Raw genomic sequence first — 25,850 nt, 5'->3', positions numbered from 1 at the left:
CTTTCTGATTGGTGTTTCAGGCTTCTTAGGCTATATTCCTAGCAGTGGGATTACTGGGTCAAATGGCAATCCCATTTTTAATTTTTTGAGAAAAGTCCACATTTGAGGAAAGTGTTTGTACCAGTTTGCATTCCCACCAGCAGTGTACTAGGTTTCCTTTTTTTCCACATCCTCATCAGCACTTGTTGTTTGTTGATTTATTGATGGAAGCCTTTTTGCTGGCAGGTGTGAAGTGGTACCTCATTGTCATCATCTTAATTTGCATTTTTCTGATGATTAGTGATGTTGAGCTTTTTATCATATGTCTCTTGGGCATTTGTATGTCCTCTTTTGAGAAGTGTCTATTTAGGTTCTCTGCCCATTTTTAAATTGTATTATTTGTCTTCCTTTTGTTGATTTGTATGAGTACTTTGTATGTTTGGAAATTAACACCTTATCAGATGTATCATTGGCACATATGTTCCCCTATACAGAGGATTCCCTTTTCATTTTGATGATGCTTACTTTTGCCCTGCCAAACTTTTTATTTTGCTGTAGTCCTATTTGTTTATTTCCCCTTTCTTTCTCTTGCTATAGACATTTTATCAGGGAAAATTCTGCTACAAGGGATGTTTGATATTTTGCTGCCTACGTTTTCTTCTAGGATTTTTATAGTTTCACGACTTACATTTAAATCTTTTATCCATTTTTAGTTTATTTTTGTGTATGGTGTAAGTTGGTGGTCTAGTTTCATGTTTTTGCATATACCTGTCCAATTATCCTAACACCATTTATTGAAGAGACTATCTTTACTTCGTTGTACCCTCTTGCCTCCTTTATCAAATATTAACTGAATATAATGGCTTGTGTTGATTTTTGGGTTCTCTGTTCTGTTCCAATGATCTATATTCCTGTTCTTGTGCCAGTACCACGCTGTTTTGATTACAGTAGCTTTACAGTATAGCTTGATATCCGGTATTATGATCTCTCCAACCTTGTTCTTCTTTCTCAAAATTGTTGCAGCTATTTGGTGTCTTTTTTGGTTCCATATAAATTTTTGGAGTATTTGTCCTAGATCTGTGAAATATACCATTTAAAAATATATATACATTTTTTTTATTGATTTCAGAGAGGGAGGGAGAGAGAGAGAGAGATCAGTGATGAGAGAGAATCATTGATCAGCTGCCTCTGCATGCCCCACACTAGGGATCGAGCCTACAACCTAGGCATTTGCCCGATCAGGAATTGAACCGTGACCTCATGGTTCATAGGTCGACCCTCAACCACTGGGCCATGCCAGCTGGGCTATACCATTGGTGTTTTAATAGGGATTGAAATGAATCTATATATTGCTTTGGGTAGTATGGACATTTTAATGATGCTAATTCTACCCATCCATGAGCATGGTATATTCTTCCACTTGCTTATCTCTTCTGTCTCTTTTTTTCAACATTCTGTAGTTTTCTAAATATAGGTATTTTACCTCCTTGGTTAAGTTTAAGTATCTTAATTTCTTTGTTACAATGGTAAAGGGATTGTTTGTTTAGTTTCTCTTTCTGAGAGTTCATTATTGGTGTATAAAAATGCCATTGGCCCTAACCGGTTTGGCTCTGAAGGGGCCCAGGTTTGATTCCAATCAAGAGCATGTACCTTGGTTGCGGGCGCATTCCCAGTGGGGAGTGTGCAGGAGGCAGCTGATCGATGTTTCTCTCTCATTTCTATCCCTCTCCCTTCCTCTCTGTAAAAAAACAATAAAATATATATATATTTTTAAAAAATAATAAAAATGCCATTGAGTCCTAGCCAGTTTGATTCAATGGATAGAGCATCAGCCCGCAAAATGAAGGGTCCCCGGTTTGATCCCCGGCCCTAGTCAGGGTGCATGTGATTCTCTCAGATCTATGTTTTTCTCTCGTTGTTTCTTCCCCTTCCTTTCAATCTCTCTAAAAATCAATGGGAAAGTATCCTCAGGTGAGGATTTTTTTTAAATGCCATAAATTTCGGGGTGTTATTTTTCTATCGTGCTACATTGCTGAATTCATTTATTAAATCTTGTACTTTCTTGGTGGAGTCTTTAGGGTTTTCTGTATACAATATCATGTCCTCTGTGGATAATGACAATTTTACATCCTCCTGTAGGTTTTTCATATATGGCCTTTATTATGTTGAGGTACGAACCCTCTGTTCCCACTTTGCTGAGAGTTTTTATCAAAAATGGGTGCTGGGCCCTAGCTGGTTTGGCTCAGTGGACTGCAGACTGAAGGGTTCCAGGTTCGATTCCGGTCAGGGGCACATGCCTGGGTTGCAGGCTCGATCCTCAGTGGGGGGCATGTAGGAAGCAGCCGATCAATGATTCTCTTTCATCATTGATTTTTCTATCTGTCTCTCCCTTTCCCTTTCTCTCTGAAATCAATAAAAAAATATATTTTTAAAAATGGGTGTTTGATTTTGTTGAATGCTTTTTCTGCATCTATTGATATGATCGTGTGATTTTTGTCTTTCAATTTGTTATGTGATGTATCACATTTAGTGATTTGTTAATATTGTACCAGCTTTGCATCCCTGGAATAAATCCCACTGGTCATGATGTATGATCTTTTCAATATATTGCTGGATCTGATTTGCTAATATTTTGTTGAGGATTTTAGCATCTAAGTTCGTCAGGGATGTTACTGTAATTCTCTTTCTTTGTAGTGTCTTTATCTAGTTTTAGAATTAGTATAATGTTGGCCTCATAGAAAGAGCTTGGACGTGTTCCTTCCTCTTGGATTTTTTGGAATAGTTTGGGGAGGATACGTGTTAGTTATTCTTTGAAGGTTTGGTAAAACTTCCCTATGAAGCTGTCCTGGCCAGGTTTTTTTACTACTGCTTCTATTTTATCAGTTGTAATTGGCCTATTCAGGTTTTATGATTCTTCCTGATTTAGTTTTGGAAGATTGTATTATTCTAGGAATTTTTCCATTTCATCCACATTGTCCAGCTTGTTGGCATATAGTTGCTCATAATATTTTCTTACAATCCTTTCTATTTCTGTGATGTCAGTTGTTACTTCACCGCTTTTATTTCTAATTATTTGGGTCTTTTTGTTTCTTGATGAGTTTGGCTAAAGGTTCATCAATCTGGTTTATCTTTTCAAAGAACCAGCTCTTGGTTTCATTGATCTTTTGTATTATTTTTAGTCTCTGTGTCATTTATTTCCACTCTGATCTTTATTATTTTCTTTCTTCCACTTACCCTGGGCTTTTATTCTTCTCTTTCTAATTCTTCAAGTTGTAGGGTTAAATAGTATATTATTAATTTTTATTGTTTTTTTGTGGTAGGCTTATTAACTTCCCTCTCAGGACTGCTTTTGCTGTGTCCCAGAGATTTGGGGTTGTTGTGTCTTCATTTTCATTTTTTTCCAGGAAGTGTTTTATTTTTTTCTTGATCTCATTGGTAACCCATTCATTTAATAACATGCTATTTAGCCTCTATGTGTTTGAATATTTTTGAGTTTTTACTGTAGTTGATTTCTAATTTCATGCCATTGTGAAACAAGAAGATGCTTGATATGATTTCAGTCTTCTTGAACTTGTGGAGACTTGTTTTGTGTCCTAACATGTCAATTTTTGAGAATTTTCCATATGCACTTAAAAAGAATGTATATTCTGCAGTTTAGGGATGAAATGTTCTGTAAATGTCGATTAAGTCCATGTGACTTAGTGTGTCATTTAGAGTCACTGTTTCCTTGTTAATTTTTTGTCTGGAAGATCTATCCAGTGATGTCAGTGGGGTGTTAAAATCCCCTATTATGGCCCTGGCTGGTTTGGCTTGGTGGATAGAGCGTCAGCCTGCAGACTGAAGGGTCCCGGGTTCAATTCTGGTCAAGGGCACATGCCAGGCTGCGGGCTCGATCCCCAATGGGGAGCGTGCAGGAAGTAGCCAGTCAATGATTCTCTCTCACCATTGATGTTTCTATCTCTCTCTCTCTCTCCCCCTCTCCCTTCCTCCCTGAAACCAATAAAAATATATGTTTTTTTAAAATCCCCTACTATGATAGTATTGTTGTAAATCTCTCCCTTACGGTCTTCCAGAAGTATCCTATATAATAAAACTCTGATATGCAAATCGACCGAATGGCGGAACAACCAGCAGAACAACCGGTCGCTATGACGCGCACTGACCACCAGGGCGCAGATGCTCAACACAGGAGCTGCCCCCAGCCCCCAACTGGCGGTGGCAGCAGTGGGCGGGGCCGGCAAGCAGGCGGTGCTAGGCCACCAGCCAAGGCGGGTGCCAGCAGGGGCCCCCCACCCCCACCCCCGATCGCTCCACCGGTTGCCCCGCAGAGGGAGGCGACTGGTGGCAGCAGTGGGGGGGGGGGGGGTCGGCGAGCCAAGGTAGGTGCCAGTGGGGACCCTGATCACCCCGCTGGTTGCCCCACAGATCAGCCCTGATCGCTGGTCAGGCCTGGAGACCCTACCCATGCACGAATTTTGTACACCAGGCCTCTAGTTTTATATATTTGGGTGTTCCTATATTGGATGCATATATGTTAACCAGGGCTATATATATACTCTTGTTGATTCAACCCCTTTTGTATTATGTAGTGGCCTTCATTATCTCTTGTTATGGCCTTCATTTTGAAGTCTGTTTTATCAGATATGAGTATTGATTCACCAACTTTTTTTTCTTTTCTATTTGTATGGAAAATTTTTTCCCATTTCTTCACTTTCATCCTAAGCGAGTCTCTTGTAGACAGCATATATTTGGGTCATGTTTTCATATCCATACAGCTACCCTATGTCTTTTGTTTGGAACATTTAAGCCATTTACATTTAAGGTTATTATTGATAGGTACTTGTTTGTTGCCATTCTTATTCTTTATGTCTGTGTTCCTCTCTCTTTCCCTATTTCTTTTTTTTACAACAGCGCCTTTAGCATTTCTTGCAGTACTAGTTTGGTGGTAATAAACTCCTTTAGCCTTTTTTTTTGTCTGCGAAGCTCTTTATTCACCTTCAATTTTGAATGATAGCCTTGCTCAATATAGTAGTCTTGGATTTAGTTCCTTGTTCTTCATTACTTTGTATACTTCATGCCACAACCTTCTGGCCTGATGTGTTTCTGTTGAGAAATCTGCTGACATTCTAATGGGAGTTCCCTTGTAGGTCACTTTCTTTCTCTTGCAGCCTTTAAGATTCTTTCTGGCCCTAACTGGTTTGGCTCAGTGGATAGAGTGTCGGCCTGCGGACTTAAAGGTCCCAGGTTCGATTCCAGTCAAGGGCATGTACCTGGGTTGCAGGCACATCCCCAGTAGGAGGTGTGCAGGAGGCAGTTGATCGATGTTTCTCTCTCATCGATGTTTCTGACTCTCTATCCCTCTCCCTCTCTGCAAAAAATCAATAAGATATATTTTTAAAAATAATAATTATAAAAAGAAGATTCTTTCTATGTCTTTAACATTTTCCATTTTAATTATGATATGTCTTTTTTTTAACATATTTTTATTGATATCAGAGAGGAAGGGAGAAGGAGAGAGAGAGATAGAAACATCACTGATGAGAGAGAATCGGTGACTGTCTGCCTCCTGCACAACCCCCATTGGGGATCAAGCCCACAACCTGGGCATGCACCCTTGACCGGAATCGAACCTGGGACCCTGCAGTCCGCAGGTCGACGCTCTATCCACTGAGCAAGACTGGCCAGGACATAATTATGATAAGTCTTGGTGTGGGTCTTTTTGTGTTCGTTTTTATTGGGGCTGTCTGCGTTACTTGAAATTGTGTGACTTTTTCCTTAACCAGGTTAGGGAAGTTTTATGTCATTATTTGTTCAAACAGGTTCTCTATTCCTTGCTCAGATTTTTCTTCTTCTGGCACTCCTGTGATGCAGACGTTTCACATTTCATGGTGTCCCAAAGCTCCCGTAATCCTATATAATTCTGGAGTGAACTAAAAGTAGTATTGTTTTTCCTAACTGCAGAAAATTAACTATTCTCTCTTTGAAACTAGGTATATATGAAGTACACAGTGGTAACAACATCTGACTAATCTCTAATTTTATACTGTGTTTACTTCTATATTGTTTTATTCTTCCTTTCAAAGACAAAAGCTAATGGCTTTTGCTCTTATGTGTAGTAGAGGAAGCATTTCTGTGTTCTCCTTTTAAAACTTAAAATCCCGTACAAGCTACCCAGAAATTATTTAAGATCCTTCAGTGCTATTTTGTTTCGTGTCATTTTTTTTCATTAGCTAAATGGGATTTAACACAATAAATGGTACAAAATTATTTTTATCATATATCTTCAACTTTATATTATACCTTAAAGATCAGCCTGAAATGTAATAGCATAAATTTTCCTGGAATAATGATCTATTTGGAGTGTGATAGCCAAATGTATGTATATGTAGCACATGGTGTTTTCATATGGAATAAAAAGCCTCATTTGTTTAACTTCTTATTTAAAGATATTTTTCTAGAGAAACATTTTAAGGCAGTGGCAAAACAACTGTTTGTTGTTAGAAGACTTGCCTTGTAGCCCAAACTCTGTCATTTATCAGCTTTGTGTCTTTGGATAGGACACTCAAGCGCCATTTGTTTCCTCAGATAGAAATAGAGCCAGGCTTTGACTTCTTACTAGGTTGTTGAGAAAATCATATGAGATGATTATGTGGAAACACTTTGGACACTCTAAAACCCTTTATTAATGTGTTACATTAATATGGGAGCTGGGAACTAGAAATAGCCACATTTACTAATTTAAAACAAAAAAAAGCAGGTGATTGGGTACATTGCATAGTCATCTCAATATAAGTAACTAGAGGCCCGGTGCACAAAATTCGTGCACGGGTAGGGTCCCTAGGCCTGGCCAGTGATTGGGGCCTTCCAGCTGCCTGCCAGGGCCTTCCTTTTTCTACGCCGCCCCCTGGTGGTCATTGCACATCATAGCGAACGATTGAACTCCTGGTCGAACTCCCGAGGGAACACTTGCATATTAGCCTTTTTTATATAGAGATACTTGTTTTGGAAGTGTTAATTAAGTCATCTGAAGTGCAGAGAAGACATTTTAGAAAAATTTGTAAAATAAAAATTACTTTGGTCTTGATAATGTTCCTTAATACTGAAAATACTTACAAATAAGTATTTTAGATTTAGAACAAAAGGCTCCTTCAAAATTATTAAAAATATCTGTTTACTAATACTTGATTGAGGTTTTTTTGGTTGTAAATTAAAATACATTCTACATTATTATAATTCTGATATTTTGCATATTAAAGCAGAATGGTGGAACTCTTTTCTCTTCTGGCTAGTTAGGTTAAAATCTTTCTAATCCTCTTTTTCCCTTTTATCTTATAAACCTATAAGTTCTTGTATAGTCTGTTTCAGATATTATTGTCAGTGTATTTATATTTTCTAGTGGTTTTTAATTATCAAGTATGGCCAGCTAGTCCTTTGGTTTTGCATTTGAGGAGGAAGAATGATAATTACTAAATCTTAGGGTAGATTATGGTTTGATTGTTCTAGCATAGGCTGCTTGGTGTTAGAAAACTTGTACAGGAAAAAGGTCAGCGTAAGTTGAGAAATGTGAATGCTCTCCTTTGAAGGGTTCTGCTGTTTAACCTGAGAATTAATGTTTTCAACAGATCCCCTGTAAGCAGCTTACAGATTCGCTATGACCCACCAGGCAACAGCAGTTTGGAAAATCTGCCTCCAGTAGCAGCCAGCATAGAACAGCTTTTGGAGAGGCAGTGGAGTGAAGGACAGCAATTTTTATTAGAACAGGGCACTCCTAGTGACAGTAAGTATTCTTTTCTTGTCTTTAAAGAAAGATGAATAGATGGATGGGTGGATGAAACAACAGAGAGGTGGATAGGTGCAGAAGTCACGCTTCATCAAGAATAGCAATGAAATGATGATATATGTTTTATATTAAAAGGTAAGAAAAATGTAATATAGTGGCTTAGTGGAACAAATTCTAGTTTTACTGCATGATCTTATATCCTGTCTTTACATACTTTAGCAGTATGATCATGGGTAACTTTCTTAAATGTCAGTGTGCTTTAGTCTCCCATTTGTAGAATGGGAGTAATAATGTACCTATATCATAGTTTTGAGGGTTAAATGACATAAAAAAATGTAAAGAACATTGCCTGACTCATAGAAAACTCTAATCTATTCACTGATTATTGTTACTGTTTATAATTATTATAATAGGGATACATTGTTTCTCATTGTATTTTGTTCTGATAAATTTTTAACTTTTACTAAAATACATGAGTTATATTTTTTCTCTTAGCTTAATTTTGAATAAAAGTTGCTCATCTTGGGAGAATTTATTGTAAACAGTGCATATAGTCAAGTATGCCAACTATCTTGATTTTATAATTTGTATGGGAAAGAATAATTACTAAATTATATATGTAAATAATATATATAATTTTTATATATTACATATTATTTACTTTTTTAAATTATATAATATATGTTATATATACATATTTAGTATCTTTACAATTTTGAGTATTGGCAGGGAGACCATAGGTAAAAAATGCCAAACAGCAAAGTTACAGTAAAGGTGGTGGTTAGCTAGAAAAGTGGCCTAGTGTTAAGGATATAGTTGGGGGCAGGATGAGGAATAGGTGGTTTTTATATTTTGGGATATAAACTTTTGCTGCTTTATTTTATTAAAACACTAGAGGCCCAAATGCATGAAATTTGTGCGTGGGTGGGGTCCCTAGCCCTGGCCAGCAATCAGGGCCGATCAGGTTCCCCGCCTCCCTGCCTCCTCCTTCCCTTGCTGCCCTCATCCACCACTACCCACCCCCGGTTCTCAGCCCAGCCTGGGGCCTGACCCCGATCAGGTGATCGGGACCTGCCAGCTGAGGGGAGGGACCCAGGAGGTTGGCCGCTGGCCCCGAGGAGGGAGCAGGCCCTTGGCCCCCCCTGGGAAAGGGGCCGCATCCGCCGCCACCCACCCCCGGTTCCCCATCCCAGCCCAGGGGCCTGCCGGCTGGAGGGAAGGACCAGGAGGTTGGCTGGCAGGCCCCATGGGCGATTGGGGTCTGCAGGCTGGGCACAGCTCCTGCATTGAGCATCTGCCCCCTGGTGGTCAGTGTGCGTCATAACGACCAGTCATTCCAGTCATTCCATTGTAATGGTTGCTTAGGCTTTTATATATATACTAGAGGCCCGGTGCACAAAAATTTGTGCACTCGGGGGGGGGGGTGAGGGGGGTACCCCAGCCCGGCCTGTGCCCTCTCGCAGTCTGGGACCCCTCGGGAGATAATGACCTGCTGGCTTAGGCCTGCTCCCGGGTGGCAGAGGGCAGGCCCAATCCCTAGGTGCAGTCCCTGGTCAGGCTCAGAGCAGGGCCGATTGGGGAGTTGGGGCCCTGCCCCCTGTCACACAGAGCCGCAGGGGGGATCAGGGGGTTTGGGCGCTGCCCCCTGTCACGCTGATCCCGGTGCCGGGAGGATATTACCCTTTTACTATATAGGATAGAGGCCGGGTGCATGGGTAGGGGCTGGCTGGTTTGCCCTGAAGGGTGTCCTGGATCAGGGTGGGGGTCCCCATTGGGGTGCCTGGCCAGTCTGGGTGAGGGGCTGAGGGCTGTTTTCCGGGTGGCGAGTGACTGAAGCTCCCAACCGCTCCTTGTTTCTTTTTTTTTTTTTTTTTTTTATTCTGGGCCAGCTTTAGCTCTGAGGCCTCGCTGCTGAAAACATCGATACAATGTTGCGGTCTGGCTGGCTTTCAGTCCGGCTGGTTTCTGGGGTTTTGTTTAGCTTCTTGTTTGCAACATAGTACATAGTTGCTTAGAGTTGCAGCTGAGAGGCCGGCAAGTGAGGCGGGGAACGTTGGAGTCCGAAGTCACTGAAGCACGCAAGCCTCCCTGCTCGCTTCAGTGCCTGGCTGCAGGCCGCCATCTTGGCTGACAGTTAATTTGCATAAGGATATGCTGATTAGCCAATGGGAAGGGTAGCGGTCGTACGCTAATTACCATGTTTCTCTTTTATTAGTGTAGATATATACTTATTTTCCTTATTGTTAGTAGACAAGTGCCATAAATTGTATTTTTATGAATGGTGCCCTGACAAAAAAAAATGCTTATTTTAAGAAAATTCATGCTGACATAATCCTTTAAATGATAGCTGGAGAACAGGTTTTGCTTAGTCTTATTGCATCTCATTTGGGTGCACTAAGAGTTTCTTTGTGGGATCTTGAAGAGGAGGACTAAAAGTTAAATCCTTGGGAAATGACCATATGTGTTTATACCAGTAGAATTATATCTTTTTATTCCCTGGCAGCATGTTAAGCAAATACAACTTTTTAAGACATAGAACTTTTAAAGTGTCTGTCACTGTGGCATAACAATAGCACTCTGAGGACTTATATGCAGGCATATAGGCCTAACCAATGGACACAGACAACAGGAGGGTGAGGGATGAGTGGGGGGGATGGGAGGTAATGTGGGGATAAGGACACATATGTAATAACTTAATCAATAAAGACATTAAAAAAAACAGTAGCACTCTGTGTTGTTAGTCTAGAGGTCAGTTTTTTTTTGAGGTGATGAGGAAGGACAGAAACTGAGCCTGTTTACAGATGATGAGCCTTCTCTGGGAGTGGGGGTTGTGGTGCGCACACACTGCCCCCTGCTGGGAGATGTATGCATTAGCATTCTGAGCAGCTGGGCTTGGGGGTTCCTCACCTGTCTGGTAGCAAACTTAACCAAGCGGCAAACAAAAGCATGTGGTGGTTATTGTGTTGAAGGATATTGTTATGATTATTTCTCACTTTATACTATTAATGTAAAATAGCCTAAAATGGCACTTTGACGTTTAGTTAGGTTTTTATTTTGATGAAAATAAAATGTTTTTGTCTTTTTTTTTGAGAATGGAAATTACCTGCACCAGGTGGGTGCTTTTTTGGTTATGCTTATATCTGTACAAATACATTATAGTATATTTATATCTACATATAAATTTAGGGATAAAACAATCATTTAGAAATGCTTTACAGAATTTCTATTTTTCTATTTCAACTTATTTCTAAAGTTATCGACACTTATGTACTTAGCCTTGTGTGTGAACTTGTCTTTGTTAAAAGCTATCCAAATGTTTGCTAGTTTTAGGAATGCTGAAATCATTACACCAACTTCAAGTTGAAAATCGAAGATTAGAGGAACAAATTAAAAACTTAACTGCCAAAAAGGAACGCCTTCAGTTATTGAATGCACAGCTCTCAGTGCCTTTTCCAGCAATAACAACAAATCCTAGTCCATCTCATCAAATTCATGCATTTTCAGCACAGAATGGTATGAAAATATTTATCATGTATCTATGAAAAGTAGGCTAGACTTTCAATACCTTTTAAATAAGTGAATAATAACTTACATGAAGATATAGAAAAGGAATGATAGGTTATTTCAAAGAGCATAAGGAATCCTGTTAAGTGATGAACTTGAATTTGTTCCAACTTTATCACATAATTTAATGATAAATTTTATTTAAATGTGTGATGATTTTTTATTGATTGAAAGCCATGATATTCAATAGAGATAAATATTTTTATTATTATTATTTAAACTAGTCTTAGGAAGAGCAAGACTTAATTTTTTTAAGTGTTTTTAATGTGGGCCACAGGATAAGCTTTTAGATAAGCCTTTAATCTTATACCTGATGTAATTTAACAGGGTAAATAGGTTTATTTTTTTCTTTTATTTTTCTAGCTCCTACTACTGATTCCTTGAACAGCAGTAAGAGCCCTCATCTAGGAAACAGTTTTTTACCTGAGAATTCTCTTCCTGTACTAAATCAGGTAATTCTGGTGTGGTTAGTTTAATTTGTTTATTTTACTTACAAACAATAGTATGTCACATTAAATGGTTTTAAATGATCTTAAACAGTTTTTCTGTGTTCCTTACAATTTAAATTTCTGTTTTTTCTTCCATTAGGACTTAACCTCCAGTGGACAAAGCACCAGCAGCTCATCAGCTCTTTCTACTCCACCTCCTGCTGGGCAGAGTCCCGCTCAGCAGGGCTCAAGCGTTAGTGGAGTTCAGCAGGTCAATGGTGTGACGGTGGGGGCGCTGGCTAGTGGAATGCAGACTGTAACATCCACCATTCCTACAGTGCCTGGAGTGGGTGGGATAATTGGAGCTTTGCCAGGTAACCAACTGGCAATTAATGGCATTGTAGGAGCTTTAAATGGGGTTATTCAGACTCCTGTCACAATATCCCAGAACCCTACCCCCCTCACCCATACAACTGTACCACCTAATGCAACTCATCCAATGCCAGCTACACTGACTAACAGGTGAGAAACTTACTTAAATATATTTAGGTTTTTCAGTGCAACCTAATACCATGTTGTCCATGTTTTAGATTGGGATTTTTATGTGCTCCTTGTAGATGTACTCTAAGAAATTAAAGCCCACCAAACTTTTAAACTAAGTATATTACATTGAGAGCCATTTATTTTTGAAACTTAACTCTGAATAAAGCAAAATTAAACCACTTTAGTAACAAAACATTATATTCTGTGCTGAAAATTTTAGTCTTGATCTGTGATGTATATTTTAAATACTAATTTTTATCCCTGTGTATGTTGCCTTCATGTATCATAAATTCTGAAGAAAAGAAATATTGTAATGAAGATCACATATGAATATTGGTTTCTTAAAATTGAGCTATGTAATTTCCTTAGTTTTATAATAAAAAATCTTTGATATAGGATGAAGGTTTAAATATTTATATTGAATATCTAGGGAGTGAGACTCTCTGTTTCATTGTACTAGAATTTTATTTGAATGTTTGTTCAGCATAAGGAGACTAAGATCATGTTATTGAACATACTTTTGAGGAATAAATCACTTTAAATGGATTTTCAGTGGGTACTAGTAAACTTCTTTATGGCTCTCTCTTCATTGGTGCTTAATTTTACTGATCATTGGGACCATTTAAAAGGGTTAGGTCAAATCACTCAGTAGTATGTTTGGATTATTTCTTGTTTTAAATATGTGTTACTTAGTGGGGGTTAAATGATTCTTGAATAATTAAGAATAAATTATTACATGTGCATGTTATAAACACATGTAAATTTCTATTCCATAAAATAACTTAGTGCCTGCTTGGTTTACAATAAAAAAGGAAAACAAAACATTTCTCGACAATGTGAATTCTTATTTATCTGTATGCGTGCTCACACATGTGTGCACACACATATGCACACAGAAATAAATTTGTACATCATTGTTTCCAAGAATGTTATAATTAAAAACTTGACTTAACTTATTAAACATCAAATCAAAGAGTGGTCTTTCATTTTACATTTAAAAAAACATTAAAGGTATATAGTAGAAAGTAAGAATTTTAATCTTTTTTCAGTGCCTCAGGACTAGGATTACTTTCTGACCAGCAAAGACAAATATTTCTTCATCAACAGCAATTTCAGCAGTTGTTAAATTCTCAACAGCTCACGCCAGTAAGTGCTTCCTTTTGATAATATTTGATTTTTATTAGGAGAAAGTGATCTAAGTTGTAATAGATATTCAGTGTGCCTTATTGATTATACATTTTGTGAAATAACATGGGATGCATAATATAAAAATAGTTTGTCTTTGTCATTTGGTATTATCTGCAGTACCTGTAGTGACATTATATTAATTCACTTACAAATATTAGAACATGTGCTATGGTACTGTGGTAGATTCTGGGATAGCGTGGTGAGCAAAATTTTGTATTTTCATGGAGCTTCGTTCTGATAGGGGAGATGGATAATAAATATATACTTTTTGGTAGTGATAAATATTGAGAAGAAAAATAAAGCAGGATAGGGATAGAGAACAGTGGCATGAGGGCCATTTTTATAGGATGGTCCAGCTTTTTTGTGTAGGTGACTTTTGAGCACAGATCTGAATACAAGTTGAAGTTGAAAGAAGCATGACTTTCTGACATGGGAATAGACGAGAAAGCATACTCCAGGTAGAGGGAGTAGCAGTTGTAAAAGACCTCAGCTGTACAAGTGTTTATGTTTTCGAGACTAGAAAACAGGCTGGCATGACTATAGGACAGTGATGGCGAACCTTTTGAGCTCGGCGTGTCAGCATTTTGAAAAACCCTAACTTAACTCTGGTGCTGTGTCACATATAGAATTTTTTTATATTTGCAACCATAGTAAAACAAAGATGTATATTTTTGATATTTATTTTATATATTTAAATGCCATTTAACAAAGAAAAATCAACCAAAAAAATGAGTTCGCATGTCACCTCTGACACGCGTGTCATAGGTTTGCCATCACTGCTATAGGATGAGAGAGGCTCATGCAGAGGAAAGAAGGTCAGATAGGTGGTTTTGGTCCAGAGATAAGACTGTCTTGTTTGGCTGTTTGTGGCAAGAAATTTAGATTTATCTTAAGTGCGATGGAAAGCCATTGGTGATTTTTTTTTAACTTTCTTTATGGAAAATTTAAAATGTACCCATAGAGAGTATAATAAACTAATCACCTAGCTTTAATAATTATCCAAATTTTTAAAAAGTTTTTTTTAAGAGTTTTGTTTTATATATTCTCACTTTTTCTTTCAGGATTATTTAAAATAATTAATTAGAGGGCTTTGAACAGAATAGTGACATGATAATTACATTTTTAAAAGATGAGATGAGTTTAGCTGCTGCATTATGGAAAATAGTCTGTGTGTATTAGGAGGGGAGATGGTGGCAACAATGAAACAGGAGCAGTCTAGGTAGATGTTGGCTTCTTAAAATAGCGCGATAAATATGGCAGAAAACTGTCTGAAATTTTGTTGTTGTTAATCCTCACCCAAAAATATTTTCTCCATTCCTTTTTAGAGAGAATGGGAAGAAGGGTGGGCGGGGGCATTGATGTGAGAGAGACACATTGATTGGCTGCCTCATGTTTCCAAAATGGGGCAGGATCAAACCTGCAACCCAGGTACATGCCCTTGACCAGAAATCAAACCCATGACCCTGGGTGTGCAGGCCAATCCTCTAACCATTGAGAAACAGCCAGGGCTGGAATTGTATATTTTGAAGTTAGAACCAACAAGACTTGTTTGTTGGACATTCAAGGAAAAGAAGAGTCCTAAACAGTTGGATGTTGACTTTTACTGAGATTTGGATAACCAGAAGGAACAGGTTTTGGTGAGAAAACAGGAGTCTGATGTGAACATACTGAGTTTAAGATGTCTGTTTAGATGAGCTGTGCACTAGGCAGTTGTATGAGTCTGTAGTCCAAGGAAAGAATGCAGTTGAATATATAAATTTGGGTTCATCGTTGGATATGTGATGTTTAGATTCACAAGATTTGATAAGACCTGAAGACTGAGTCCTGGACATCCTGGACAAGGAGAATAACCTAGTAAAGGAGCTAGGAAGAAAGTGGACATTGAGTTAGGAGGGAACTGAGAAAGCTTCCGCCGAGAAATGTGTCAAGAGAGAGGACTCTGCTGTGTAAAATGCCTCTGGAAGGACAAGCAAAATTGACCGTTGGATTTGACTGTCTAGAAGTTTTTCACAAATGCGGTTTTGGTGAGAAGTAAAAACCTCACTGAGTGGTTCAAAAGAAAATGGGAGGAGAGGAAGTGAAGGTAGCATAGAGACAACTAAAGATGTTTTAGTGTAAAAAGCAGGGAAATAGGCACCTAACAGAAGAAAGACATGGTCTACGGAGGTAGTTTCTATTCTTTTTGAATATCACAGCATATATGTATATCAATGGGTTAATTTCTGGTGCAGGAGAGGAAGAATAGGGCCAGAGCAGCAAAGTTCCTAAGAAAGGAGAGAAGCTGAGGGTAGCATTGTACTCTAAGAAGAGGGCAGGGAGAGCAGTTGTCAGTGGATTTTTTGATAGGAGGTTGAGGAAATCCACTTTTATTGTTTTACATTTTTAATTAAATTATAAGTAAAGTTATCAGCTGAGGGAGAATGGAGTATTGGTGTTTAAGAATATGGAACAGCCTGGCTTGTGTTGCTCAGTGGTTGGATGTCGATGTATGAACCAGGAGGTCACGGTTCAATTCCCAGTCAGGATACATACCTTGCTGTGGGCTCGATCCCCAGGGGGGTTGTTCAGGAGGCAGCCAATCAATGATTCTCTCTCATCACTTTTTCTCTCCCTCTCTCTTCCTCTCTGAAATAAATAAAAATATATTATATTAAAAAACAAAGATGATGTGAATAGATACCTTGGTGAAGAGGGAGAAAGAATTAACCCAGACACATGTGGAAGGAAGTGTGTGGCTCACATACAAGGGCAGCACTGACTGACCCTCTGTAGTCATAAATTTAAAGTGAGACCAAGTTGATATGGTTGTGTGACTTTTCTCCAGCTTCATTTCCTTAGCACACTTCATTAAGTTAGACTACCTGGAGAAGGTACTATTCAGTTAACTCAGAATTTCAGCCTTTATCATTTCTTTCTAAAATATATCTACCTACTACTTTGATTTAGTCAAAAATATACTGAAAATATTTGTTTTAATTCTAAGGCATTTTCACTCTCACTGTAATTATAGTGATACAAAGATAGATTGTACATAGTTTATTTATTTATTTTTTTTATTTTTGTTAATCCTCACCTGAGGATACTTTTCCATTGCTTTTAGATAGAATGGAAGGGGGGAGGTGGGGAGAGAGAAAGAAACATTGATGTGAGGGAGACACATCGATTGGTTGCCTCCAATACAATCCCCGCCGAACAGGACCAGGGATTGAACCTATAACCCAAGGTACGTGCCCTTGACCAGGAATTGAACCGGAGACCCTTTGGTGTGCGGGCCAACACTCTACTAAGCAATACCAGCCAGGGCTGTATATAAATTCTTAAATGCTTACACTAAAATGTGATCTTGTTTTATTATCTCATGCCTCATCTTAATATGAAGTACTAAAATTTAGTTTATTTGGAGTTCTTCCTATTAATCAAGATTTTTACTCTAATAATAGCACATATCGATGTCATATTTCCAGAACATGGTTAAGGAATTTTTAGCACAAATTGTTGCTCAGAAACCGGTAAAGTTTGCTCATTTATGTAAGCAAGAATTTTATTATAAGGCACACTGCTTGACCCTACGGCCCCCACCAGCTGCTACCCTATTTCTCTGCTTGCTGTCCCCTCATGATGACCTTCATATTGCTGAGTCCCGTGGTCAGTTCTAGTTCTTCATCTCACCTGACCTGACTGGCGACAGCATTTGACAGAATTGATCACTCCTCCCTCCTTGAACTCTTTCTGACCTTACTTTCCAGGGCACCACATTATCTTGTTTTCCTACCTAACTGGGCCTCCTTTCCTAGGTCCTTCTCTCCTCCTCAGCCCCTTATTGTGTTCAGAATTCAATGATCTCCAGTCACGTAGCTTTAAATACCTTTCGTATGTAGGTACTTGCTTCTCCAGCCCTGACCTCTCTCTGGAATTTCAAACTTCTTTACCCAACTGCTTACTTGATATCCACTTGGCTATCTTGCTAGGCATTTCAAGCACAAAATGTCCAAAACTGAAATGATAATCTTCCACCACACACCTGCTCCACATAGTTTCCCTTCCTCAGCTGATGGCAAGTCCATTCTTCCGGGTGCTTGAGCTAAAAACCTTACAGTCACCCTTCACTCCTCTTCCTCTCATGTTTCACATTGATTCCATCAAGAAATCCTAAATCAGCCAAAACTGGTTTGGCTCAGTGGATAGAGCGTCGGCCTGCGGACTGAAAGGTCCCAGGTTCGATTCCGGTCAAGGGCATGTACCTGGGTTGCGGGCACATCCCCAGTAGGAGATGTGCAGGAGGCAGCTGGTCGATGTTTCTCTCTCATCGATGTTTCTGACTCTCTATCTCTCTCCCTTCCTCTCTGTAAAAAATCAATAAAATATATTTAAAAAAAAAAACCTCCCTTTAAAAAAAAAAAAAAGAAATCCTAAATCAGGTTGTATCACTCCTCTGCTCAAAACCTTCCACTGGCTCCCCATTTCACTGAGTAAAAGCCTTACTGCTGTATTCTCTTTCCTCCTTGCTCCCTCCACTCCAGCACCCCTGGTCTTGCTATCTTCTTTGATCATACAGGATGTTCTCTGAGCACTGGCTGTTCCATCTGTCTAGGCACCCCCTCCCCAGATCCACTCAGAGAATTCCCTGATGAATCCATTTCACATGACCCCCACCCCTGCCATACTCTCTCTCACACACTTCTCTTTCTCCTGACCTTTATTTTTATTTTTTGTTTTGTTTTGTTAATCCTCACCTGAAGATATTTTTTCCGTTGATTTTTAGAGAGGGGAGAGACAGAGAGAGAGAAACATTGAGGTGAGAGAGATACATTGATTGGTTGCGTCCTGCATTTGCTTCGAACAGGGCTGGGGGTTGAGTCTGCAACTGAGGTGCATACCCTTGCCTGGAATCAAACCCGTGACCCTTCAGTCTGTGGGCCGATGCTCTAGCCACTGAGCCAAATTGACTAGGATAATTTTTTTTTTTAATTGATTGACCCTTAAGGAGGGAGGGAGGGAGGGAGGGAGGGGGAGAGAGAGAGAGAGAGAGAGAGAGAGAGAGAGAGAGAAGAGGAGAGGAGAGAGAGATCAAGTGGTTGCCTCAGACCAGAACCTGCAACCCAGCTCTGTGCCCTTGACTGGGAATAGAACCTGAGACCTTTAAAGGCAAGTTTCTGTAGGCTGATGCTCTAATCACTGAGCAACACCAACCAGGGTTCCCCTGACCTTTAGCAATAATCATATTCTAACATTTTTGTTGGTCTCTCCCTCTTCCCCCCAGAGTGGACTACATAAGGACAGGGGTGTTCCCCCCTCCCCCATATGTCTCCAGCACAAAATACATGTCTCAAAACATTGCCTGGCACATAGTAATCACTCAAGAAATGAAATATATGGTTGCTATGAAGAATGGTCTCATTTATATCAAAAAAGCACCCTTTCTGTTGGCATGAGTGAGAACTCTAAATTTATTTTAAGTTCCCAGAATTAGAGGAAGGATTTGACCCACATAGTGCATTCTAAAGTCAAATACAGATAACTTGTGAGTTCTGTAAGTTGCTGTTCTTGATTTTCATGGAGAACCTAATTTTAGAATAGTGGTCTCCTGTATTTGTTTGCCCTTATTGAAAAGAAGCCATTCACTGATGTTATTGATATTTTATATTAGACAGTTATTTTCTAGTGCAGTATATTTTTCCAGATGAGATACTAGTTTTCTTTCTTGGTATTATGAATGTAACTTATATTTAAATATTAAGAAAATAACCCTGGCTGGTTTGGTTCAGTGGATAGAGCATCGGCCCATGGACTGAAGAGTCACGAGTTCAATTCCAGTCAAGGGCATGCACCTTGGTTGCAGGCTTGACCCCGGTCCCGGTTGAGCACGTGTGGAGGCAACCAGTCGATATGTCTCACGTTCATATTTCTGTCTCTCCCACTCTCTTTCACTCTCTCTAAAAATCAATGGAAAAATATCCTCGGGTGAGGATTAACAACAAAAAATAAATAAAAATAAAGAAGAAAATAGAAAAGGCAGACTTTACTGACTGCTGAATTCTGTGACAGGGAACTCATCTTCTCTCACATGTTTTTACCTAAGGAGCAACATCAGGCCCTTCTGTATCAGTTAATGCAACAGCATCACCACCAGCAACACCACCAACCTGAACTACAGCAGCTACAGATCTCTGGACCAACACAAATACCAATAAACAACCTACTTGCAGGTACTCAGGCACCACCACTTCACCCAGCTACCACCAACCCATTTCTCACCATCCATGGCGATAATGCAAGTCAGAAAGGAACAGTAAGTATCTTTGTATTATTATATCTAGTGAAATAAAAAATTTGTTGATTAATCAGAAGAATTTTATTGATTAGAGATTATTATCTCCCATCTCTCCCATTTTAAAAAAATACATTATTCCCCTGGTAATTTCTTCTTAAATTTAGTTGTTTTAGCAGCTTTGCATTGTAAATACAAAGGACCTAAGCCAGGGGTGGGCAAACTTTTTGACTCGAGGGCCACAATGGGTTTTTAAATTGGACTGGAGGGCCGGAACAAAAGCATGGATGGAGTGTTTGTGTGAACTAATATAAATTCAAAGTAAACATCATTACATAAAAGGGTACGGTCTTTTTTTTTTTTTTTTTTTAGTTTTATTCATTTCAAACGGTTGCCCACGGCTGACCTAAGCCAATTATATATCCCCTAAGTATATCAGTTTGAATATGCACATAAGGTTTGAAGGCTATCATACAATTCAGCAGTTTTCAAAATGAAAATACATTTTACTTATGGGGACAGTCCACTCAAATGACAATACTTGGTGCTTTGTGAGTATCTATAATTTGTTTAATTGTAGAACTAATCTAGATATTTTAGGAATATTTTTATTACTTTGTTCTGAAGTGCTTCCTAAAACTGACTTATAGTAAAATTAATATATAAATTTTAGGATAATCCAACTGTTCTACCAAAAAGAAAGTAAATTATCACATTTATTATGAATTTAAATTTTTATTTTATGTAAGTGATAGCAATTTACCCTGTCAGTGTATAAGTTAACATAAATTGAAAATGGGTGAAGGAACAGTATACTATACATATAGTAGCATACATTTTATGGCTGTTTCTTTCTATCAGTGCTCCCCTTTGCATAGGTTTACTTTATTAGAGTGTGACTGTTTTCCCTAAATTCCAGCTCAGGGCAGAACCTGGTAGAGGAAGGATATTGGGAAAGAGAGTGGAGACTGGATATTAGGAAAAGAAAAAAGGGAAAGAATGAGATGTGAGACTTGGCAAATAAAGGTGTTAAAAGTCACAATGTTGGCTATTTCCCATAACTTGGAAAGCTTGCTGTTTACTGTGCTTTTAGTCTTTAGAAACAAGAATTGGTTTAAAATGTAGATTATTGGTTTTCATTAACTCAACTCTCTAGTGCTTTTTGTTTGCCCCATTGTTTCTGGATTGTGAATACATACAGTCCTTACCACAAACTTAGTTACTTCTCCCGTGTTTTGCCAACATGGGAAATTTAAATGTTTCTATATTAATTTAGTAATTTTTTGTATTGTTTTTTCCTCTTGTGTTAAAAAGTGAATTACAAGCTAACTTTTCCTACAGTATGAATGTATTTTTTATATTATTTTTAATAGATTTCAAGAGGGAGAGGAAGAGAGAGATAGAAACATCAATAATGAGAGAAAATCATTGATCAGCTGCCTCCTGCACGTCCCACACTAGGGATCGAGCCCGCAACCCAGGCATGTGCCCTGACGGAGAATCCAACCGTGACCTCTTGGTTCATAGGTCGATGCTTAACCACTGGCCACACTGGCCAGGCATGAATGTATTTTTTAATGGAAAATCACAATAGTAAATAATATAAAATAAACAATATTAATTACCTAATGAAGAAAAGCAAGGCTGGAAAATAATATTTATAAGTTCCTGCTATATGTTAGACATCCTTTTTATTTTATGTTATTGATTTCAGTGAGGAAGGGAGAAGGAGAGATAGAAACATCAATGATGAGAGAGAATCATTGATTGGCTGTCTCCTGCACACCCCCTAACTGGAGATCGAGCCCGCAACCCCGGCATGCGCCCTTGACTGGAATCAAACCCGGGACCCTTCAGTCTATAGGCCGACACTTTATCCACTGAGCCAAACTGGCTAGGGCTAGACATCTTTTTTTTGTTGTTAATTGTCACCTGAGGATATTTTTTCCATTGCTTTTTAGAGTGAGTAGAAGGGAGAGAGGGATGGGGAAGAGAGGAGGAGAGAGAGAGAAATATTGATGTGAGAGAGACACATTGACTGGTTGCCTCCCACATGCGCCCCTCTAGGGTTCTGAGAGTGAACATGCAACCCAGGTACATGCCCTTGACTGGGAATTGAACCCATAACACTTCAGTGCGCTGGCCGACACTCTAAATACTGAGTCACACCGACCGGGCCAGATACAGTAATATGCAGGATTTCAGTCTTTAAAATAATAATGAGCTGTAATCCCATTTTTATTAATTTAATAAGAGTATACTCAAAGAAGTTAAAGATCAAAGGATAAAAGGCACATGTCACATCAGAACCCATGACTGTTAGTCCATAAAAATTTCATTTTCCATAATACCATGTTACTACTTCTGTGGAAAAGTCAATTTCAGGAGATGCTTTCTACATTCATTCCTTGTGAGTCTGTTCCTGAGATGGGCATTTCTGTCTTTGTTTACTGCTGAATTTCATGTTTATAAAACAACTGATAATGTTTACTAGTAAATGTATGTCTTTATATTATGCTAAAAAATAACCGTGTTGACTTATAGAAAAAAAAAGAATAACCGTATATACCACATTTTACCTCACTTATAATTTTACTTTAGAGGGTATTACCTCAAATGTGGGCCAAAAATTGATTTAGCTAATGCATCTGATTTTGTTTGTTTTAACTGCAGAGACTTAGTGATAAAACCGGGCCTGTTGCTCAAGAGAAAAGTTGACAGTTGAGAAATGGCTAAAAATTGCCTGTCCTGCTGTCCTAGCACTTCATTGGCTGCTGTTGCAGTCCTCTTACTACACCTATGAAGAAACGCAACAAGAAACTAACCGCACAACAAAGGACTAATTGCCACAAGGACATTCTTTTAAGGCTTTGATTAATTTTCTTGTTGCTTTGTTGCACTGAAATGGAATTCCCATGTCCCCCACCCCTCACTCAGATTTTTTGAACTTTGAAAGAAAATTTAATGACTAACTTTTGTCAGTGAAATAATTTACATGCAATGCGTTCATCAACCTAAGAGAAATTTAATATAGTTGGTACACAACTAATTTTGTTACAAATTGGAGAGATGAACAGCAAAACTAAAGACTTGCTTCATTTATAAACTATTTTATCTCGTATGAGTTGGAATGAAGCTTGTCTGGGTAACAAGTATATTTTGTTTGGATTACAGTGTGCTTGCTCTTTAAGTCAAAACTTAAAACAAATTTCAAGGAACTGTCCAATTTCTTCTGGAGTTTTATTGGTTATTGCAAATAAATAGGTCACCAACAGGGACTTGGCAGTCTTTGTTATAAAAATTTCCTTTCTAATGGGATTTGGCCAATTTTGGTAATCAAGTTAGGAGGATAATGTCTGTTTCTGCTAAAGGTAATTTTCTTTTGCTAAATGCTTTTTCTTTAGTGTTAAGACCAACTCATATTTCAACAAAGCTTTGAGTTAAGTGAGTTCTAAGGCTGCTGGGGGAACCAGATCAATTCAAAGTGAAAGATTTCTTTCAGAAAGAGGGGCCACTCTGGAAACTGATGGTAGGGTTTGGCCTGAATCAAGTGCCTGTTAGTATCTCCATGGTGTTGAAATGGCTCTAAACAGCTGAGCTTGCACTATACTATACTTACTCAGTCCTTGTGAGTAGCAGGGATAGTCAGTGTTGCACCAGCAGCCTTCCCCATGGTTCTGCCTTTATTAAAAACTTTCTATGCCACCATAGATAGCTCAGGCAAAACTATTACCTGGGTATTTATCCACTAATGAGTCACAAGGAAATGAGTGGATTTGGTAAGAATTTTTGTTTTTTTAATTTAAAAACTTCCCATTTCTGATAATTGATTTCAAACAAACAAAATAAGACAAGCAACCGACCACGACAGTTCCTGAAATAGGTGAAATCTGTATGACAGACCTTCTACTTTGGGTAGCCACACTCCTGGTGTGACAGGATGGCTGTGTATAAATTAAACAATTGGGAACGCAATCATTGAACTGTTCTTAAATGTGTGAGTTATTAGTGGAAAAGACCCAGCTGTAATTAGACCTCCACTGTGTACTTAGCTGGAAGAACATGTTAATTCTGCAATATGTCTCTTGGTTAAACATTGCACAGTTCTTACCTCATTTCTGTAAATAAGGTTTTGTGAATCTGTTTTGTATTGTGAAAAATTCATAAGATAACATTGATATTTTGATTTGTAATATTTCTAATTAGTAGATTTAATTGAAAAGTAAAATTAATTTATTTTTATATGTTCAGGGGAATTTTAAAGAAAGTCAAATCTTTTGTAGATAATTTAAAAAAATCGGTGTGGTTTATTTTACTTATTTAACCCACTGATTGTTATTCTGTAACAATTTGTATAAATGGCAAATTTTGAATGTGTTGTTATTTTACCTAGATGTAAAATTCCACATGTATTAAAGAAAATGTACAAAGTTTTTGTTAATAAAATTTAATAATGTTTATAACTCTGCCATTTTTCTAGTTTTATTGAGCTATAATTGACATATGGCACCGTGTAAGTTTAAGGTGTACAGCATAATAATTTGACTTACATATATTGAGGTGATTACCACAATAAGTTTAGTTATCATTATCTCATAAAGATACACACACACAAAATTTTTTTTTCTGTGATGGGAACTCCTAGGATTTACTCTCTTAATGACTTTTAAATATACCATAAAGCAGTGTTAACTATAGTCATCATGTACATTTTATCCCTTAGCATTTATTTATCTTACTAGAGGCCCAGTGCACAAAAATTTGTGCACTCGGGGGGGCGGGGGCGGGAAGTCCCTCAGCCCGGCCTGTGCCCTCTCGCAGTCTGGGACCCCTCAGAGGATGTCCACCTGCTGGCTAAGGCCCGCTCTCTGGGGGATCGGGCCCAAGCTTGCAGTCAGAAATCACTCTGGCAGCCCAGCAGCCCTCGGGGGATGTTTACTTGCCAGCGGGAAGCAGGCCTAAGTTGCAGTCGGACATCCTTAGCGCTGCTGAGGAGGCGGGAGAGGCTCCCACCACCACCGCTGTACTGGCAGCTGTCAGCCTGGCTTGTGGCTGAGCAGAGCTCCCCCTGTGGGAGTGCACTGACCACCAAGGGGCAGCTCCTGCACTGAGCATCTGCCCCCTGGTGGTCAGTGTGTGTCATAGTGACCAGTCATTCCCAGTCGCTCTGCTGTTAGGGTCAGTTTGCATATTACCCTTTTATTATATAGGATAGAGGCCTGGTGCATGGGTGGGGGCCGGCTGGTTTGCCCTGAAGGGTGTCCCGGATCAGGGTGGGGGTCCCGCTTGGGTGCCTGGCCAGCCTGGATGAGGGGCTGATGGTTGTTTGCAGCTGGTCACACCCCCTTCACAGTGGGGGTCCCCACTGGGGTGCCTGGCCAGCCTGGGTGAGGGGCTGATGGCTATTTTCAGGCTGGCTAAGCCCCCCAGCAGGGACCCTCACCCCATGAGGGTGTGGCCAGCCTGGGTGAGGGGCTGATGGCTGTTTGCAGGCTGGCCACGGCCCCCAGCCACCCAAGCTCCCAGTGGAGGCTGGCTGGAAGCAGGTATCTGGGATTTATTTAGCTTCTATTATTGAAACTTTGTTGCCACGAGCAGAGGCCACAGCCGGCTCAGGGCAGGCGGGAAGCTTGGCTTCCTCCATTGCCGGGGCAACCAAGCCTCCTGCTTGCTCCAGCTCCCTGGCTGCCTGCCGCCATCTTGGTTGGGTTAATTTGCATATAGTCGCTCTGATTGGCTGGTGGGCGTGGCTTGGGGCATAGCAAAGGTACAGTCGATTAGCATCTTTGTCTTTTATTAGTGTAGTTAACACAATTTCTTTATTCATCCATGGATGCATGCAGGTTGTTTCCATATCTTGGCTACTGTAATAATACTGCAATGAGCATGAGTGTGTGTGGGGGGGGGCACATATATCTTTTCCAGTTAGTGTTTTTGTTTTCTTCAGATAAATACCCAGAAGTTGAATTGCTGGGTCATATAGTAGTTCCATTTCTAATTTGTTGAGGTACCACCACACTATTTTCCATAGTGACTGCACCAATTTACATTCTCAGCAATAGTGCACAGGGTTCCCTTTTTCCACTACCTCGCCAACACT

At 39.2% G+C, this 25,850-nt stretch overlaps 1 protein-coding gene across 14 annotated transcripts in view; it reads left to right on the top strand.

Moving 5' to 3' along the window:
- MLLT10 (MLLT10, histone lysine methyltransferase DOT1L cofactor) overlaps positions 1 to 24,204 on the top strand; it is a 218,037-nt gene extending 193,833 nt beyond the window's left edge. For 13 of the 14 annotated variants that reach the window (XM_023758558.1, XM_023758567.1, XM_023758566.1 and 10 more), the window contains 7 exons: positions 7,602 to 7,756; positions 11,084 to 11,272; positions 11,687 to 11,775; positions 11,912 to 12,273; positions 13,344 to 13,440; positions 19,562 to 19,771; positions 22,424 to 24,204. In XM_023758558.1, coding sequence (XP_023614326.1) covers positions 7,602 to 7,756; positions 11,084 to 11,272; positions 11,687 to 11,775; positions 11,912 to 12,273; positions 13,344 to 13,440; positions 19,562 to 19,771; positions 22,424 to 22,468 — 1,147 coding nt within the window. In that variant the 3' untranslated portion in view covers positions 22,469 to 24,204. The remainder of the gene's footprint in view (positions 1 to 7,601; positions 7,757 to 11,083; positions 11,273 to 11,686; positions 11,776 to 11,911; positions 12,274 to 13,343; positions 13,441 to 19,561; positions 19,772 to 22,423) is intronic. The other variant, XM_023758559.1, reaches the window with a different exon arrangement.
- Positions 24,205 to 25,850: the final 1,646 nt, after the last annotated feature.

Source organism: Myotis lucifugus, unplaced genomic scaffold (assembly GCF_000147115.1).
Source record: "Myotis lucifugus unplaced genomic scaffold, Myoluc2.0 scaffold_132, whole genome shotgun sequence".
Lineage (NCBI taxonomy): Eukaryota > Metazoa > Chordata > Mammalia > Chiroptera > Vespertilionidae > Myotis > Myotis lucifugus.
The sequence above is the reverse complement of the archived record's forward strand: the minus strand, read 5'-3'. Positions and strand labels throughout refer to the sequence as shown.